The sequence below is a fragment of the Callospermophilus lateralis genome, chromosome 1, assembly GCF_048772815.1.
Source record: "Callospermophilus lateralis isolate mCalLat2 chromosome 1, mCalLat2.hap1, whole genome shotgun sequence".
Classification (NCBI taxonomy): domain Eukaryota; kingdom Metazoa; phylum Chordata; class Mammalia; order Rodentia; family Sciuridae; genus Callospermophilus; species Callospermophilus lateralis.
The window spans coordinates 176,137,717-176,157,561 of NC_135305.1; the positions used below are offsets into that span (position 1 = coordinate 176,137,717).

General features: G+C 42.2%; 1 protein-coding gene across 7 annotated transcripts; it reads left to right on the forward strand.

The window, feature by feature from the left end:
- Nucleotides 1-73: 73 nt before the first annotated feature.
- Phf7 (PHD finger protein 7) lies at nucleotides 74-13,470 on the forward strand. 7 transcript variants are annotated; one of them, XM_076832114.1, is made up of 12 exons: nucleotides 74-778; nucleotides 908-1,234; nucleotides 2,249-2,361; nucleotides 4,541-4,593; nucleotides 5,347-5,438; nucleotides 9,385-9,486; nucleotides 9,938-10,062; nucleotides 10,527-10,686; nucleotides 11,228-11,334; nucleotides 11,838-11,954; nucleotides 12,364-12,488; nucleotides 12,927-13,470. In XM_076832114.1, the coding sequence occupies exons 3-12, from the start codon at nucleotides 2,318-2,320 to the stop codon at nucleotides 13,151-13,153; spliced, it is 1,152 nt and encodes a 383-aa protein (XP_076688229.1). In that variant the 5' UTR covers nucleotides 74-778; nucleotides 908-1,234; nucleotides 2,249-2,317; the 3' UTR covers nucleotides 13,154-13,470. The 7 variants fall into 7 exon arrangements, with proteins under 7 accessions (XP_076688229.1, XP_076688313.1, XP_076688398.1 ...); XM_076832198.1 differs by having other exon boundaries at nucleotides 74-1,049; XM_076832283.1 differs by having other exon boundaries at nucleotides 74-929.
- The last annotated feature ends 6,375 nt before the right edge of the window (nucleotides 13,471-19,845 follow it).

The window sequence follows — 19,845 nt, forward strand, 5'->3', positions numbered from 1 at the left end:
TGCGGGTGCGGGTGCGGGCGCGCGCTCGGAGACGAACGCGCACGCGTGGAGGGGCGGGGCAGGCGCGTGGCCGTTAGCGCGCGGCCGTTAGCGGTCGCGCTCTGGCAACGGTCGGCGTCACGGCCTTCTTGGTGGGCTACAGTCCGCGTGACCCAGCTCCTGTTTGCACGTTCGCCTCCTTCGCGGGGTGCAGTCACCGCGCGGGGCGGCCGCCCGTGAGGTAGCTATCACGGCTTGTGACAACGAATAAAGCTCCCGGACAGCGGCGCCCTCAGCGATAGCTGGGTGGGCAGCCCCGGCCGGGAGCAGCGGCCCGTGAGTTATCGTGAGGAGCGAGCAGCGGAGCCCACCTCCGGCCCGACCCCGCATCAGCCGCCCGGCAGGCGCGACATGAGCCTGGTCTGGCACCCGCGGGATGGTCCTTGAGCCTCTTCTCCGGCAGTTACCTCCGGGGACGGTTGTGGCCACACCGACACGTATTTTCCAAATAAATCAGTGTTTATCTTGCGACGGCGGCGGGGCCGAACACGTTAATTTATTTTTCATTTTCTCAGCAAGCATTTGCCCAGCATTTTTACAGTGAAACAACTTGGTAAGCGTTTGGAGGGAGCAACCGCCGGGTTAGAAAATCACGGACTGAGCAGCTTGTGGAAGCCCGCATTGGCCACGCCCCTCCTCTAATATTTTGAAGATTGTTGCGTCTTGTAACTACCGGTGTGCACAGAATCCTACCCAAGGAACGTCGTGGTCCAGCGATGCAAACAACTGAAGTTTCAAGGTTTATTTCTATTGCTAGATGATCGGGATAGCCCCAGCAACTGAGAACCGCTCAGTCATGTCAGCTACAGTGGGTCCCTTATGGGAACAGCAAATTTTAGCGCGTGCGCCCTTTTCTCTCCTCTTCCAGCCTGTCCAAGCGCTTTTGATGAGTAAGAAGGCGACAAATGTCAGCTTTTGCAACTGCAACTCATGGGTTAGAAGAGGAGATGGAGCAAGCACAAGGCGGGCAGGCTAGCCTTGGTCTTCTGAGCAGCTACTGCCTTAGAGTGGTATTCATGCAGAATAGTTGAAAGTCCCCGGAGGGATTCATGATCCCCTGCCTTGATCCGAGGCCGTGGGTACTGGAATGACCTATTGGAGTGACTGGAGTGTGTCTCTGGAGTGACCTAATTCACCCTGCTCTACTTCTAAGAAATATTATCCTCCGACTAGACACAGTCCTTCCTTCACAGGGGTGAATTTGATTTCTTTTTGTCCCCCTTCACTTTCAGGGATTTACCCACCACCAATGAAAACCTCGAAACTTTCTAATCTGCTGACATTGGTGGCTAGAGGAGTGGCAAGGTGTCATCCACTTTAGGGTATTTTACACTGCTCATATCTAGACATAGGTTAGGAACAGGCCAAACCTCAGTGGCCATTTGAGCCTGGTGAAAAGGAGTAATAGGAGTTAAGGGGTTGATTTTTCAGTGTTTTTTGTTTTGTTTTGTACCAGGGGTTGAACCCAGGAGCGCTTATCCACTGAGCCACATCCTGAGCACTTTGTCCATATTTTATTTTGAGACAGGGTCTCACCAAGTTGCTTAGGGCCTCACTAAATAGCTGAGACTGACTTTGAACTCACGATCCTTCTCCCTCAGACTCCTGAGTCACTGTCAGTGTTATTTTTTGAGGGAATTGTTGCCTTTATGCAGCCAAAAATCTTACATGCTCCTTTTTCTAGGAGAGAGCTACCTCACCTGGCTTTTACTGGGCAAATTGCACACTTGGGTGCAAAAGGTGACTTTTTTACTCATGCATTTGGTAGACACAAAGAAAACAATCACTTTTCTAGGTTAAGCGATGATTCCAAGTTCTTACATTGCTATGTGATAGCAGTACAACATGTTGGCCTCTGGAATCTGGCTATTTGGGTTGAAATCCCACCTCTATTTCTCACTAACTCTGACCTTGGACAAGATAATTACTTCTTCATGTCTTAGTCTTCTCATCTTGAAAGTGGTCATAATAATAGTAACTAATGCATGTGTGTGTGTGTGTGTGTGTGTGTTAACATATATAAAGTACCTAGAACAATTCTTGACACAGTTTTAATAATTATTAGCTATTATTATTGTTGATACTGGGTACATCCCTTTTATTCCATCACATGGGTTGAGAGGTGAAATGTACTATTGCTTTGATCCTGTGGAACTTGATAACCAAATGTAGAATTAAATTGCTGACCAAGCCCTATTTATATTTATAGCTGGAAGAGCCTGTATTGTCTTCATAATACTATAGAAGAATTCAAGATAGGAGAGAGAGGCAGCAGCGAATGAAGACTATAAAAGAAAAGAAGAAGGAACGCCTAAGATTGAGGTAGAGTAGGTAATATAGGCGAGTTGTCCATTGACTTGTAAAGTTGCACTTTTTTGTTCCCTTTGGCCTGGCCTGGTCCCAAGGAGTAGGATTGGACAATGTGAAAGCACATATCAATGTTCCAGGAAGCTGCCCTTCTACCTAATTCATTCCCTGGTTGCAAAGTTCTGGCTCTAGAACTTTACTACCTAAATTAATGTCCTGGCCCTACCGCTTGTTACTATATTACCTGAGACAAATCATTTCTTTTTTTTTTTTTTCATTTTTTAAAATTCATTCTGATTTGTTATACATGATGGCAGAATGCAATTCATTTCATATTACACATATAGAGCACAATTTTTCAAGACATTGATTGTACACAAAGTATTTCACACTATTCGTGTCTTATACTTAGGGTAATGATGTCTGATTCATTCCACCATCATTATTACCCCCTTGCCCCCCTCCTTTTCCCGTCCCTCCCTTTTGCCCTATGTAAAGTTCCTCCATTCCTCCCATGCTTCCCCGCCAATCGTCATTATGAGCTAGCATCCTCATATCAAAGAAAACTTTTTGACCTTTTGTTTTTTGGGATTGGCTTGCTTCACTTAGCATTATATTCTCCAGCTTCATCCATTTACCTGTAAATGCCATGATTTTATTCTCTTTTAATGCTGAGTAATGTTCCATTTTGTGTATATACCAAAGTTTCCCTATCCATTTATCTCCTGAAGGGCATCTAGGTTGGTTCATAATTTCGCTATTGTGAATTGTGCTGCTATAAACATTGATATGGCTATGTCCCTGTAGTATGCTGTTTTTAAGTCCTTTGGGTATAAACCGAGGACTGGGATAGTTGGGTCAAATGGTGATTTCATTCCAAGTTTTCCAAGGAATCTCCATACTGCTTCCAGATTGGCTGCACTAATTTGCAGTCCCACCAGCAATGTATGAGTTCACATCCTCGCCAACATTTATTGTTATTTGTATTCTTGATAGCTGCCATTCTGACTGGAGTGAGATGAAATCTTAGTGTAGTTTTGATTTGCATTTTTCTAATTGCTAGAGATGTTGAATATTTTTTCATATGTTTATTGATGGATTGTATATCCTCTTCCAAGAAGTGTCTGTCCAGTTCCTTAGACCATTTATTGATTGGGTTATTTGTTTTTGTTTTTGGTGTTAAGTTTTTGAGTGCTTTGTATATTCTAGAGATTAGTGCTCTGATGTGCTTGTGGTAAAGATTTGCTCCTATTCTGTAGGCTCTCTATTCACCTCACTGATTATTTCTTTTGCTGAAAAGAAGCTTTTTAGTTTGAATCCATCCCATTTATTGATTCTTGGTTTTAATTCTTGCACTACAGGAGTTTTATTAAGAAAGTTGGGACCTAATCCAACATGATGGAGATTTGGGCCTACTTTTTCTTCCATTAGGTGCAAAGTCTCTGGTTTAATTCCTAGGTCCTTGATCCACTTTGAGTTGAGTTTTGTGCATGGTGAGAGAGAGAGGTTTAATTTCATTTTGTTACATGTGGATTTCCAGTTTTCCCAGCACCATTTGTTGAAGAGGCTATCTTTTCTCCAATGTACGTTTTTAGCGCCTGACGAATCATTTCTTTATGCCTCATCTGTAAGATGTGCAAAATAATAGCAGCTACCTTCCCCACCCACCCATGCTGGGGATCAGACCCTAAGGTCTTGCACATGCTAGCAAGTGCTGTAACACTGAGCACTTGAACCCCAATTCAAACCCACTTTTTAGAATGTTCTGTTCTGTAGTAAAGGGCAAGGTTAGTATCTAGCAATGGGTAATGTTTAGTTAACTTTGATATCACTTTAGTGTGCTTGGTGAAGGTGATACCCTTACAATTCAGTTTAGTATCGGCACAGTAAACAATAAAAGAGTAAAAGGGGTTTTATCACCCTCAGATAATTTAGTGGGTATTTTATGCTTTTAAGAATTATCAAAATAAGGGGCTGGGGAGATAGCTCAATTGGTAGAGTGCTTGCCTCGCATGTACAAGGCCCTGGGTTCAATCCCCAGCACCACACACACAAAAAAAAAATTACGAACATAAGTTGATATTTTAGTCTTTAAATATTTTGGTTCTTTATCAGACATGAATGGCATTTAAGGGAAATGTTATAAGGGTTATCAATCCTCAAAGGGCCTCTTGCACTTCTTTCTCTTGTATAGGAAATCTGCCAGGACTAGGAAGGTAACCCAGAGGAAGCCATCTTCAGGGCCTGGTAAGAAAGATGAGGCTGTGTTCAGCTGCTGCCTGCAGACCTCAGCAAAGAAGGCCACCTGTATAGGCAGTAAACTTGGTTCTCTCACTATCAACCCTACTTCCTTCCCAGATTCTCTAAGGGCCTGAATAACTCACGGTCTGTAAATTTCATGTACAAAGTTGAAGAAACAAGTAAAGCCACTTAAAACCAAAAATTGTGGAGTAGTTGGAGCCAACTTTTTCAGTGTGACCAAAATTATATCAAATCCTAAATGATACTGAATAAGACCTCATTCTAACCTTCCTCCTTGCCAAAATGTCTGTCTTCCCAAAACAGATGATTCCTGACTTAACATGGTATCACTTACAATGTTTTGACTTCACAGTGGTGCAAAACTGATATGCATTCACAATAGAAACTACTTAAAATTTGAATTTTGATCTTTTCTCAAGCTAGGTATATATGGTATGATACTAAACACTGGACAGTGGCAGTGAGCCACTGTCAGCCGCACACCATGATGGGCAACCATCAACACTCTACAGCATGCTTTGTTGTTAAGCTGAGATGTTTGGTAGGTTAGATGTATTAAATGTATTTTTGATCAATGATATTTTCACCTTATGAAGGGTTTGTCTGTACATAAGCCCTTCATAAGTCAAAGAGCATCTGTATTCCTTCCTGTACTTATATGGTTAGCTCCCACTTCTCTACCATTCTTGTGGATAAACTTGAGCCTGTATAGTTAATTCTTAACATTCACTCTTCTAGTTTGCCGGCTATGCTTTCGAGAACCTGGGGATCCCGAAAAGTTAGGAGAATTCCTTCAGAAAGACAATCTCAGCGTGCATTATTTCTGTCTTGTGAGTACAAGCCTCCTTTACTTTGAATGTCATGGCATTTCCCACACAGACTATTTTGGCATCCAGTCTCAAATTTATAGTATTGTTTGTTTTCCTTAATAGGCTTTTTTTTTTAATCCAAAAAATATATGTACCTGGTATAAAATCCTGACACTGTAAAGTATGTACAGTTAAAAGCTTCTTCCCAAAACGATATCCTCAATCTTTCTTGCCCTTCCCAAAGACAAATACTTCCATTACTTTGGGATATCCTTCAAGTTATTTTTTTTCCCAGTATTCTTTTTTGTTAGGTAAAATTTGCATACTATAAAATGCAACCAATTTTAAGTGCACAATTTGGTGAATATTGACAAAAGTATGTCTTGTATAACCACCACCCTAATCAAACAGCATTTCCATCATCCTGACCTTTTCTAGATAGTTCCACCAGAGATAATCACAGTTGTGATCTATAGATTATTTCTGCATAATCTGACTTTATATAAATGTTTTTAATACTTCTTAGTTGTAGATGGACACAATGCCTTTATTTTATTTTTATGTGGTGCTCAGAATCGAACCCAGAGCCCTCCACATGCAAGGTGAACACTCCACTGAGCTACAACCCCAGCGCAGGCTTCATATAATTTGAACCATGATGTTTATACTTTTTTATATATGGCTTTTTTTCCTAACACAATGTTTTGGAGATCCATCCATGTTGTTGCCTAGTAGTATTCTGTCATATAAATGTGTTATAGTATACACCTGCTAGTGTACATTTGAATTGTTTCCATTTGGGAACTATTGTGAATAAAGCTGCTATGAACATTCATGTCCAACTTTTTTTGTGAACATGTGTTTTCACTTCTCTTAGGCAGATGTCTAGGAGTGGAATTACCGGTTGTATGCTAAATAGATGTTTAACTTCATGTGAAGTTGCCAAGTCATTTTCCAAAGTGATTGTACCAGTTTACACTCCCACAAGCAATTTATGAGAGTTCCAGTTGCATGATGTCTTGCCAAAACTTGGTATTGTCAGTCTTTTTCATTTTAACCATTCTACTGGATATATATTGCTATCTCATTATGGTTTTAATTTGCACTTCTCTGATAACTAAAGATGTTGAGCTTCTTGATCATTCTCATATTTTCTGTGAAGAATCTGTACCAATATTTTTATCCATTTTTAAAATTCAGTTGTTTGGTCCTATAATTGAGTTGTAAGAATTGTTTATCTATTCTGGATACAAATTGTTTTTCAGATATCTGTATTGTATTTTCTTCTGTGGCTTGCCTTTTCATTTTCTTAATGGCATGTTTTGAAGAACAAGTTTTTAATTTTGATGAATTCTTCTTTATTACTTTTTTCTTCTGTGATTAGTACTTTTTGTGTGTCCTAAGAAATCTTTGCCTACCCATTGAATTACCTAGGTGACTTTATAAAAGTCAATTGTGAATTTGGATGTTTATGTCATTTGATCTATGTGTGTCTATACTTAAACCCAACCCCACTGTCTTAATTATTATTGCTTTGTCTTGAAAGTAAGTATTATAAATGTTGTAGTCTTTTCCAATATTGTTTTGGTTATCAGGTCCTTTCCTTTTCTTTATGAAATTTTTATTAAGCTTATTAGTTTTTCTTTTCCAAGAAACTTCTGGGATTGTAATTAGGGTTACTTCAAACTTTGATTATTTTGGGGAGAATTAACAAATTCTTCCATGGACATAGTATATTTCTCCATTTATTTGGGTCTTTTAAATTTTTATATCGGCAAAGTTTTATAGTTCTTTATTTTTTAGACTTTTTTCCCACCCAATGGCTGGGATTAAACCCAAGGCTTGCACAATGTAGGCAAACATTCTACCAATGAGCTACATCCCCAACATTTTATAGTTGTAGTGAAAAAGTCTTACACATCTTTTGTTAAATGTATTCCAAAATATTTTGTGGTTATGCTATTGTAAGTGACATTTTAAAATTTCATTTAAAGTTTGTGGCTGAATATAGAAATGCAGTCTATTTTTATATGTTGATTTTGTATCCTGAAATCTTGTTAAATTCACTTAGTTCAGTAATTATTTTTCCTTATTTTGTTGTAAAATGCCTTAGAATTTACTGTGTACATAGTCATGTTTTGTGAATAAAGACAGTTCTGTATCTTCTTTTCAATCTTTGTCTTTTATTTATTCTTCTTATTATACTGGCTAGGACCTTCAACCTGATGTTCAATAGAGATGCTGTGAATGGTTTTCCATGTCTTGTTCTCAACATTATGGAATAGCATCTAGTTTTTCATTATTAAAATATGTTCACTGTAGGTTTTTCATAGGTGGTTTTTATCAACTTGAAGTTCCCTTTTATTCCTTGTTTTCAGAGAATATCATGAATATGTATTGAATTTTGTCAAATGCTTTTTCCACATCTGTTAAGATGATCTTGATTTTTTTCTCATTTGTTAATGTGGTTTATTACATCAACTGGATTCTTTAACATTTAATGTTGAACTAATTTTGCATTGCTGGTCTAAACTCTACTTGATCATGATATAGTCTTTATATAGTGCTGAACTCAATTTGCTAATATTTTGTGTGATTTTTACATTTATGCTCATGAGAAAGATAGATCTTATTTTCCTTTCTTGTAAGTCCTGCCCAGGTATCAGGGCTTGGTTAAGTTTTGTGCATTACAAATATATACATTTTAACTTGTATCTTTTTTTTAATCTCAACACATAATGCTACCTAAGATGTCATTAAATAAATTGCCCTATAAATACATATATAATCCAACAAGTTCTATTCCTTAGAACATATAGAACACATGTTTTTTCTTTATAGCTCTTTGGTGTTTCATGGTATGGGTGTGCCAAAATGTAATAAAACAAACCCCTGTTATTAAAGGACGTTTAGATTATGATATTTATTGATTTTTCTGTTTATAGCAATAACATGATGATTGTATAAAATGTGAATACTTTATAAATAAAACAGAAATCTCTCTTATTATTTTAAAACCCTGAAATAATAATACTCATAATATATAATATCATATATGTTTTAAGCATAATTGGGAACATGCAGCTGAAATCAAGTGACCTAGAGTCATCTAACATGGCAGGGTAAACTTTTCTATAATGCAGAAATAAGATAACCTGAACTCCCATTACACATTTCCTAAATACTTGAAGTCCAGCCCCCTCCCCAATACTTTTGGTAGATTCTTGGTGTGGAGTTGAGGTGCTGACATTCTCCCAATGCATGTAATAGAACAGTTTAGCTTCTTTTGCTTTGATTTCCTATTCCAGACACTGCTTTAGAAGTTTTTCAGAAACAAATGGCCCTTTGAAGGGTGTTTGTAAAAGAAAATACAATTCCTTTCCTTTCCCCTATAATACAGAATGACTGTAGACAACAAAATTTTTAAATCCTGTTTATCTTCTTGTAATACTCTAAGAAGGGTATTTATTCTGTACTGAAGGTACAATACAGCAGGAGAGGTAAGAGTGTGGGCCCAGGTGTAAATGACATCTCTGTTCCTCCTTACCATGTGACTCCAGCCTGATCACTACACTGCACCACATTGACCTCCTCTGTAAGATAAGGGTCACAGAAACTATGGTGAACATAAAATGGGAGTGTTTCTCCAAAGTCCTCAGCACAAAATAGGAAAGATGAAAAGCAGTGTAGCATAAAGATACAAAGAGTACAGGTTCTAGACTGCTAGGGCTTTGAACAAGTCACTTATTCCTTATAGAAAAGAGGGATTTTAGGGTACCCGATGGGTTAATATTTGAAAAGTGCTCAGAGTACCCAAACATAATGCTACCTAAGATCTCATTAAATACATTGCACTATAAATACATATATAATCCAACAAGTTCTATTCCTTAGCTCTTTTACCCTGGCATTCTCGCTCCATTGCACTATGTTATTCATTGTCAATGTTGTTTTGCTGCTTCCCCAGATTCTATCTAGCAAGCTGCCTCAGAGGGGCCAGTCCAACAGAGGTTTCCATGGATTCCTGCCTGAAGACATCAAAAAGGAGGCAGCCCGGGCTTCTAGGAAGGTTAGAACCCCCTGCAATAGGGACCTCATGGTAGGCCTTTTCTCAGACCTCTCTCAGAATCCCTGTTTCTGTTCTTTCCCTAATTGCTAGGTCAGAAGTCAAAGGACTTTTGGATTTCCCAACTGATCTTTTTGTTTTCACAGTGCTAGGGATCAAACCCAGGGCCTTGTACATGCTAAGGAAGTGCTCTGCCACTGAGCTACCTCACCTCTCTCCCCAGCCCTAGTCCTTGAGCCCCATTTTCCTCTGGGATGTAGTATTCTATGTGAAAAGAGGGGAAAGCATCCTGAAGACAAACAAACAAACAAAAAAGTGCCCCTTGAAACTAAACTCAGCTTTAGGGGCCCTGGACCTTTCACAACCACTAACGAAAGGAATGGCTATTCACAGATGTGCCACAGTGTGTCTGTTGTCTTGGGGTACTGAGCACTGTCTGGGATCTCATTTGCAGATCTGCTTTGTGTGCAAGAAAAAGGGAGCCGCTATCAACTGCCAGAAGGATCACTGCATCCGAAACTTCCATCTGCCTTGTGGCCAAGAAAGGGGTTGCCTTTCACAATTTTTTGGAGAGTACAAGTGAGTGAGGAATTGGAAAAGTCAGGCTGCTCTTTTGCAACTTGCTATTTAGGCACTAATGAAATCACAATCTGATTCTCATAGGCCTGTTTTGATTCACCAGTGAATCTGTTCCTCCTTTCAATAATGGGAAACAGAGTATTGACTTGAAGATTTCACAGGGGTTTCTTCTTGCTTCTCATCCCCTCCTTAAATTACAAACAGCTGGGGTTCTTAGACAGCTGCTCTGAAGTAAGTGGGGATTTCAGGAATGAGAAGCTGTGGAGACAATCCCGGGAGCTTTGCTCAGTGGGAAAGCAGCCATGAGAAGGCATGTGGCTGTTCTTCACCCTGCTCCTCCTCCTCCCTGTGAGTGTGGAGATTCACCAGGCACCAGGCGGGATGACTGATTGTCCTCCTAGGCCAGGCGGCTGGAATCTGCATCAGTGACAAGCCAGAAACCAAATCTATTTACCCTGCCACAGATCATTTTGTGGAAAACATCGGCCAACACAGAACATCCAACAGGGGAATGTGGGAGAGGAAAGCTGTGTCTTGTGTTGTGAAAACTTATCCCAAGCCATTGCTGAGAACATCCAGAGCCCGTGTTGTAGTCAAGCTATCTACCACCGCAAGTGCATCCAGGTGGGGCTTTCTCTGCCCTGGGGGAACCTTCCATAGTTGCCTTAGTTCTCTACATGGAACCAGAACACCCTGGGAATGCTCAGTCACATCTTAGCTTCAGTACACCATGCTGAAGGCCTCTGTGCAAAGTTGTTAGTAGTCAGAGAGCAGAAACTTAGCCCAGTCTCTGGTCATCCTTGGCCTATGGGACCTCATTCATGAAAAGATTTAGACTGAGCAAAATCCTCAGGATTGCTAGAGCAAATGGAGTCATCCCAGAACAATTCAAAGAACCTCAAAAATCACATTGGGATAAAAGAAAAGGAAATATATCCCCTACCTAGTCAGCATGCCAAATCTATAAGCAGAGATGACAGCTGAGGCACGCATGCCTGGGAACTTTCCTGAAAGCATTTTGATCCCGGGCCTGGCACCTGGATTTGCAGCCCTCATCCTAACCCACCCAAACTCCTTTCCCATACCCCCATTGGGTGAGGGTGAGAGTGGAAAAGAAGGTGGTTAGTGTTTTTACTAACACAAAGCCCTTCTGTTTCTCTTATAGAAATATGCTCACACATCAGCAAAACATTTCTTCAAATGTCCTCAGTGTAACAATCGAGAAGAGTTTCCTCAAGAAATGCTAAGAATGGGAATTCATATACCAGACAGGTAGAGAAAACTGTAAAGCAGGAATTGAGCCAGGGAATGGGTTGCCTGGATTTCTAGAGAAATCACACTAGGTGAATGTGAGGATAGTTCAGAAAATGAAAGCAGCTGGACACTGACATACAGTGAATACCAGAGGTGGGAGGAGCGCTTTTCAGTTATCAGAAGAAATGGCAAGGAAAAAATGGATGGGAAGATGTTTCTGAAAAAAAAGGGGGGGGCATTTTGGGGATCAGGAGTCCCTGTGAGGTTGGTTCTTGAATTCCTGGGCAAAACTAAGGAACCCTCATGTTCCAGTCACCCTGCGTCAGCCCCCTCTCACAGCCAGGCCACTCACTTGTTGAAGGGTGTTCAGGTAGCCTGTTGGACTCCTTTGCTGTGCCTCAAAATCACACTGGGATAAAAGAAATGAGAAGTTTGGGCTTCTCCTTAGTTCCTCTTTGATGGACAAAGGCTTCACCAGCTGATTTTGTGTCCCTTATTCACTATTTCTTCTCCCACTGCAGAGATGCTGCCTGGGAACTCGAGCCAGGGGCTTTCTCAGAGTTGTATCAGCGCTATCAGCATTGTGATGCCCCCATCTGTCTGTACGAACAAGGCAGAGACAACTTTCAGGACGAAGGGTAGGGAAAAGGCCCTGACTAGAAAGAGCTCTTGTCAGTGTCATCTTAGATCTTGGCACAGTTATTAGGAACAAGAAGTTGTCGTTTATCTGCAGGCCTCAGGTGAATGCAATTGCTAACCCCATTTTGACCAGCTCTGACTCATTTACGTGCAAGTGGTCCAGTCTCTCTGCATGGTCTGCTTCTTCCTGTGCCCAGTAGAGAGACACTCAGAGCCAATTCCTTTCCAAATCCACCTTATGAGTGGTTGTGCCTGCCTACAGGGTCCTGGGATCAGCACGTGGTCTGAGATGAGTAAAATGGATAGTGAAAGCCCTCAACATAACCAAGGCTGGTCCATAGCAAACATACCCCAGAGAAGCAGTTAATGTCTGTTTGTCCCGACATCCCCCCTTGGCTCTCCCCATAGGAAGTGGCGCCTCATTCTGTGTGCTACGTGTGGATCCCACGGAACCCATAGGGACTGCTCCTCTCTTAGATCCAACAGCAAGAAATGGGAGTGTGATGAGTGTTCACCTTCTGCTTCAGCCATAGGTGGGCTGGAGGGATGGTCTGGTCTAAGAACTGGGTTGGGGCTGGGGAACTTGTGGTGCCTGGGGATGGAGGAAAGCAGGCCACCAGAGGGGGTTTTGGGAGCCTTAAGATTTGAAGGAGAGGCCAGGTGTTGTGGCGCATGCCTGTAATCCCAGCAGCTCGGGAGGCTGAGGTAGAAGGATCATGAGTTCAGAACCAGCCTCAGCAACTGAGTGAGGCCCTAGGCAACTCAGCAAGACTCTGTCTCTAAATAAAATACACAGAAGGGCTAGGGTTGTGGCTCAATGGTTAATTGCTCCTGAGTTCAATTCCTGGTACAAAAAAAAAAAAAAAAAAAGGATTTGGAAAGAAAGTGGCTAGGAAGGGGCCTAAGGACCTATCTGCACCTGGGAGAAACAAAGGGTTGCATTTTCCTTCCCTTCCTTTCTTTCACCACAGACTACAGACCTGAAAACTCAAATGATATTCCCTGCTGCAGCAGCACCTTCCAACCTCAGGAGCATTTCTGCAGAGACACCAGCCTGGAAGAGAATCCAGGCCCTTCTTGGACTGATTGGCCAGGACCTTCCTTAGCAGAAATTCCAGAGTCCTCTGGTGGCAGGAAGAACCACTCCTGGCAGTCCAAGGGTGTCAGAATCACTAAGAGGTGCAAAAAGTCCAAGTAAAAACTTCTGAGTAGTTGCTGCCAAGCACAATTGGGTACGAAGCAGCACTCCTCCATTGAATTTGGGGGAGGGAGCAACTTTGGGACTGTGAGCCAAGGAAAGGGGGCCAGCAGTGAAACTAGAGCCAAGGAAAGAAGTCCCAAGGGAGCATAAGGAGCGCTCGGAGTCCAGATGCCAACAGTCAAGCGTATTTGTGGCTATGAGAATGCCTCTGCTCTTTTTTCCCCAATTCTCTTTCTTCTCTTCTTCCACCAAGATTCTTCCACCTTTATATGGTTTTCGTATGCCTCTTCTTACTTCACTCAAGTTTGTTATTATGCAAATAAAGGTTTTTCTCTCCATTGAAGTATCCTTATAAATTCACTCATGAATTTTTCCAGCATTTTTAAGGAATCTGGAGCAGGGCGTGGGGGGAAGTAAGGGAATAAGAAAAGTCACCCTTCTACTCCATAAAATTTAGTAAATTAATGTAGAACTTTTACCTTAGAACCTAGGTATGTTTCTTTGAGAAAGAATCAGTTTGCAGGGAATTTGACATCCTAGGGCAAGTGTTTTAGTCACATTTCTGCTTCTGTGACTAAAAGAAGAACAGTAGAGGAGGAAAAGTTTATTCGGAGGCTCATGGTTTCAGAGGTCTGAGTCCATAGACAGTTGGCTGTATTCCTCCACCAGAAGTGAGGCAGAATATGATGGAGGGAAGCCACTTCCATGATGATCAGAAAGCAGAAACTCCACTTATCAGATACAAAATACATACCCCAAAAACATACCTCCAAAGCCCACCTCCTCCAGCTACACCCTACCCACCTTCAGTTACTACTCCATTAATCCCCAACAGGGGATTAATTCACTGATTGGGTTAAGGCTCTCATCACCCAATCATTTCTCCTCTAAACCTTCTTGTATTGCCTCACAGCTTTTGAGGGATACCACATCTAAACCATAACAGGCAAATAAATACACAGGTTCTCATCAGAAAGGTCAGCCAATATGAGTTCACACTGGACTGAATAGGTCCTTATGCAAGGCTTGGGACCCCAGACTCAGAAAACATGCTAGGGACTCCTGTGCCCAGTGAGGCCAGAGACAGTACTCATTACTGGCCAGTGTGTTCTCTACAGCATGTGTGAACCACTCAATAAACTCTTGGTGCCTGGTGGTTTGAGCTTTAAAATCCCAACTGTAACTACAAATTTGCATGCCAGGACATTCACATTAGGCAAGGCAGCTAGGATGGGAATCTGGCAAAAGGCCTAGGGAGAAACTAAATAGAGCCCATCTTACATTTGTATGTTTTTATAATTTCATGGGATTTGGATGATTCGGGGAAAACTCAGAACCATTGCCAGATACCGAATTCTCAGGGTTTCACTGAGTCATTGTCACTGATGGTGGAGTATTCTCATTACAAATGCTGCTGAGCCCTGCAGACTTACATCCAAGGTGTGTGTAGACAGTGATTGCCTTCAGATTTGACCAGATTCACTTGGAATAGGATGGAAGATATGTTTTAGTCAGCTTTTTCCGCTGCTGTGATTAGAAGACTTGACCAGCACAATTATAGAGGAGGAACAATATACTTGGGGGCTGGCTCACAGTTTCAGGGGTCTCAGTTCATAGACAGCAGGCTCCATTCCCTTGGGCTTGAGGTGAGGCAGAACAACATGGTGCAAGATGTGGTGGAAGAATTGGCTCACATGAAGATCAGAAGCAGAGAGAGACTCTCCAGATACAAAATATATAACCCAAAGGTACACCCCCAATTACCCACCTCCTCCAGCCACACCTCACCTGCCTTCAGTCACCACTCAGTTAATCCCATCAATTGATTAATTCACTGATCAGGTGAAGGCTGTCATAACCCAATCATGTATTTTTCTCTTCTGAACCTTCTTGCATTGTCTCACACATGAACTTTTGGGAGACACCTCAAATCCAAACCATAACAATGTATTATTATCTTTTGGCTATTATCAACGTATGTAGGCAATATAGTATAAACTTGAAAAAGTCTAAATGGCTAGGGGTGTAGCTCAATGGTAGGACATATGCTTAACATGTGTGAGGCCCTGGATGCAATCCCCAGGACCCAGAAAAAAATAGTCTTAATAGCACTGAAGGATTATAATGAAAAACATTCTCAATTTACCCTTCTCTATTTTCAGTCCTATTCCCCAAAGGCAATATTTTCCTCTTTTTTTAGCTATTTCTTGATTTATTAATTTTAGGCATTATTAACTTTCTGTTAAGTTACATAAAGGTGTATCACCTTTAGAATCTTCTCATTTTATTTATGTATATACATATGAACATATGTATGTGTATATATGTGTATTTTTTTTCAGTTGTCAATGGACTTTTATTTTCTTTACTTATAGGTGGTGCTAAGAATCAAACCCAGTGTCTCACATGCTAGGCAAGTGCTCTACCACTGAGCCCCAACCCCAGCCCCTAGAATCTTCCCATTTTTACTCTCCCCATCTTAAAATAGTTGCATTACAATTTTTGTTAAATTAATTTTTAGTGTTTACATTATTATGACTATGTAAATATTGTTTACTACTGAGCCAGACAGTACATCATGATTACCTTTGTTTGCTCTTCTGTACAGTGTTTTGCTTTTTTCCTGAAATTAACACTGCCTTTCTTTCTTTTGCTGTGAACCTATTACTGCCATTTGCCATAAAATCTGTAGTAGCTTTTTTGCCATAAAACATGTGGTAGCTTTTTGGCCCTGCTCAGATTGGCATCTGCGGTCTTCTACAAATAGGACCCTGCACAGATGTATTTCTAAGGATAACCCCATCATGGGCATTCTGCCCTGGCCACTCTGTAATTCTGGGCCCTGGGCCTCGGATTCTTAGCCTGGAGAGCTCTAACTTCTATCCTCAGCCTGTTGAAGGCAGCATAGGGCCACATCTTCAACCCTGCATGCTCTCTGGCCTCTACTTAAACCTCCTGTATAGCCCTACAATTGTGGATCTGTCTGTCCTGTTAGATGGGAAGCCTCTTACAAGCAGAGACCTGTCTGTCTTATTAGCCTTTCTTCCCCTAGTGGTGCCAGGCCCAAAATCTTACATTCAAAGGCAGTTTCAAGACTGCTAATCTAATGGAAGTACTCATACCCTGTACTCATATGCCTGTTGTTCTGCTGCCAAACACCAGAGGGCACTGTTAACATGTTGACCAAGAAGATTCTAACCCTTTAGACCTAAAAAGATAAAAGCCTTATGAAAAGTTTGCTTCTGTTTTTGGAATTGCATGGCACTTATTGCTCCTCTTTTTTTTTTTTTTTTTTTTTTTTTTTGAGTTTTTTTGTAAACTATACTTCTGTTGGGTTTAGATATTAGTATAAATGTACTACTGATGAGGCAAAAGGATCACAGCCTCAGCAACTTAGTGAGACCCTGTTATAAAGTAAAAAATAAAAAGGAATGAGTGGGCTGGGGTTGTGACTCAGTGGTAAAGCGCTTGCCTCAAATATGTGAGGCATTGGGTTCAATTCTCAACACCGCATACAAATAAAAAATAGAGATCTGTCAATTAAAAAAGTGGAGGGGATGAGGATGTAGCTCAGTAGTAGAGTGCCTCTGAGTTCAATCTTCAGTAGCAGGGAAAAGAAAAAAAAAAAAAAGGCTACTAATGATACTTCCACCACAGGTCAAATCCTCAAATAAGACTGCCCTTATTGTTTCTCCAGACCCAAAGTAGACTTCCTAACCCCAGTGGCCCTCCCACACTAAAAATGGTGACTGCCAGTCTCAAGGGAAATATGTTTCTATTCCTCTTCTGCCCTACCCTCTTACCACAGTCACACACACATACACAAAAGCACATGCACACGGAAACACATGCTCACTCACACCAGGACATCTGGGTAGGGGTTCAAAAGCCCAATCCCCGTGGGCAGAACAACAGGTTGCTATGAAAAAGAGTGCCTCCACTGGCCCTGACCCCAGGGGCACGTCAGTTCCCTGTATGCTCCCAGGCAGGCTGGAAGTGAATCACAGCATCATAGGGCCCCAGATGTGAGAAGGTTGCCTTGTGACCAAGCAAGCGAGCCCCATTCCAAAGGATCTAACTATTTTTCAAAGGTTTCAAGCCTTGTACATGTTTTTCAAAAAACAACATGCAATTGGAGGCCATAAAATAAAGAGTTGATGTTTACAAACACACACATACACACAAATATCATACTCATCACAAAAAAAAAAAAAAAAAAAAAAAAAAAACTTGTCCTTTCGTTTGTTGTTGTTGATGGGGATTGAACCCTTCATAGGCAAGTGCATTACCCACTATTGCTGAGCCACGTCCCCAGTCCTAATACCCTTGCCCTTTAATCTTCCTAGCAAACCCCCTCTAATTCTGGGGCCCTGAGCAATGAGCCAGCATGAGGCCCGGATAGAAGGGGTGAGGCCCAGGAGCCCCCCACTTGTCTTTGGTGTAACTGGCTCCTTGACCCTGCTCTGCATGCTCATGATAAACAGGAAGGCATCTGCAGCCATCAGTGTCCATCCCTCTCAGAGCATCTGAGACCTGTCTGAGCCATCAAAGCCAGACAGGAGCATACTGAAGGGGACACCAACCTCTCCACAACAATTCCCCATTGTGTTCCAACCCTTGAAAACCATGGATTTGTAAACAGGCCCTTACATTTAGACAGATCCTGCCCTGGCTTTGTGCTGGGGTGTTGTTTTTTCTTCCCTGAACAATGTGCTTTCCAGTAGGTCTAGCCGTTCACACCATTGTCTGAGACCCTTGGACTACAGGAAACAGCTCCAGATTTTTATCAGCTGGGGCTGGTGGGTGAGATCATGTCCATAAAGCAAGCTGCTGGTTTGACACGTCATTCTTCTATACCTTTATCTGTGAGAGCAGAGCCTGCCTTGCCCTCCCAACAGGCCATTCTGGGCTTCAAGTGTCCCTCCATTTGATGTCAGTCTGCTCTAGCCCCCTGTCCATTCACTCTGGTGTCCTATCAATAAGCCCTCAGCAATCTGCCTGCCCTGATTGTCCCTCTTTGCCTAGTGGAAGTGAAATATTCATGGCAGTGAAATAAGCACCATTGGTTGTATTAGGATACACTTTGCAGGGCACACACCTGTAATCCCGGTGGAATGGAGGCTGAGACAGGAGGATCATGTGTTCAAAGCCAGCCTCAGCAACTTAGTGAGACCCCGTCTCAAAATAAAACATAAAAAGGGCTGAGGATGTGGCTCAGTGGTTAAGCGCCCCTGGATTCAATCCTTAGAACCAAAAAAGAAGGCTACACTCTGGGCATCTTCCTCCATGGGATAAAGTTCAATATTGGTCACTTGAATCTCCACATCAGCATACTATTATCTGGAGGCCTGATCAGAGGAGAGGAGAGCTCCACATCTCTTACAAGCTTCCCCGGGAGACTACGACAGTTCCTATCCCAAGTGGAGAACAAAAAAAATTTTTTTTAACTACATTGAGGAACTGAAATTTCCTTAATGAAACTCCAGCAGGGAAAGTGAAAGGCTTCATTAGAATACCACCCCTAAGGGAGAGGGACCCAGCATAACAAATGTAGGTGTGGGCTGGGCAGTGGGAAGTGGGCACAGGACCAGAGCTGCCTTGCCTCACCCCACTCCATATACCAGAGGGGTGGGTAAGTCCGGAAGAGGAGCCAGGGTGGGGTCCCAACAATACCCAAGTTCCTTATCAGATATTGTGTTCAAATCCAGCCCTGCCCAGTCCTTTCTCTCCAAGTTTGTAGTCTTGGAAAACCCTGGGGATTTGTTCTCGGTGTGTGTTAAACTTTCTCCTCATGGAATCCTCTGCAGCCCGGGACCTGGGTGAGGCTGGGGTGGGCCCTTAATCCAGATGGAAAGTGGACTATTTCTGGGCAACTTTCTCCTACCACTGAGAATATGATGTGGCTGGCCAGAGAAGCCTCAGTTTGCTGACTGGGAGAGGTATATGAGCCCCTCCAGGCCTAGAGGGCAGCCTGGTGAGAGACAATTCAGGCTCCTAGTGGCCTCTATGTGCTCCCCTTTCCAATTTTAGGGGTATCTAAGACTTGACCTCAGCTTAGCTAAATGAAAGGGAAGCAAGACACCATTTGAGAAAACAAAAAGGATGTTTTTCTCCCTTATTCTGACCCTTCCCTTCCCCCAACTTTTCTGAGAAATTTCTCTGTTGAATTGCAGGACAACCACAGGCTTGGGATGAATCTTGGCTATGCCCTCAAAGGACCATGCCAAACACAGGAGGGGCTGGAAATTAGGTTGGGAATGCAGGCTGGGTGTGGGAGGATGGGTGTAGGAGACAGAATCAATTCTAAGTGTTGGCAGACTGGTAGCTTGGCAGCACTGTCCCTGAGGTGGCAGGTTCTACTCTGATGAAAACCATAGGAAACAAAGACATGACTGAAATCTGGGAGGTCTGGGCCTCTAGAGTTACAGGCTTGGGGGGCAGAGATTAACAAATTAATCTCACGTGTAAAGGGAAGGAATTAACTAATCAGCGCTTTTCCAAAGCATGCTCTTCAGAACATTAGAAGTATAGCTGTTAGCTGCGAAAGAAAGAAAGAAATAACCAAGTTTTGGAGAATCATAGAACATATAGTAGGTACATAATAATTGCAGACCGGCAAGGATTTCTCGGTGCTTTCATGAGGCAGGCAGTATACAGCTTTGTGGAGGCCAAGGAGGCAGAATTCCTCT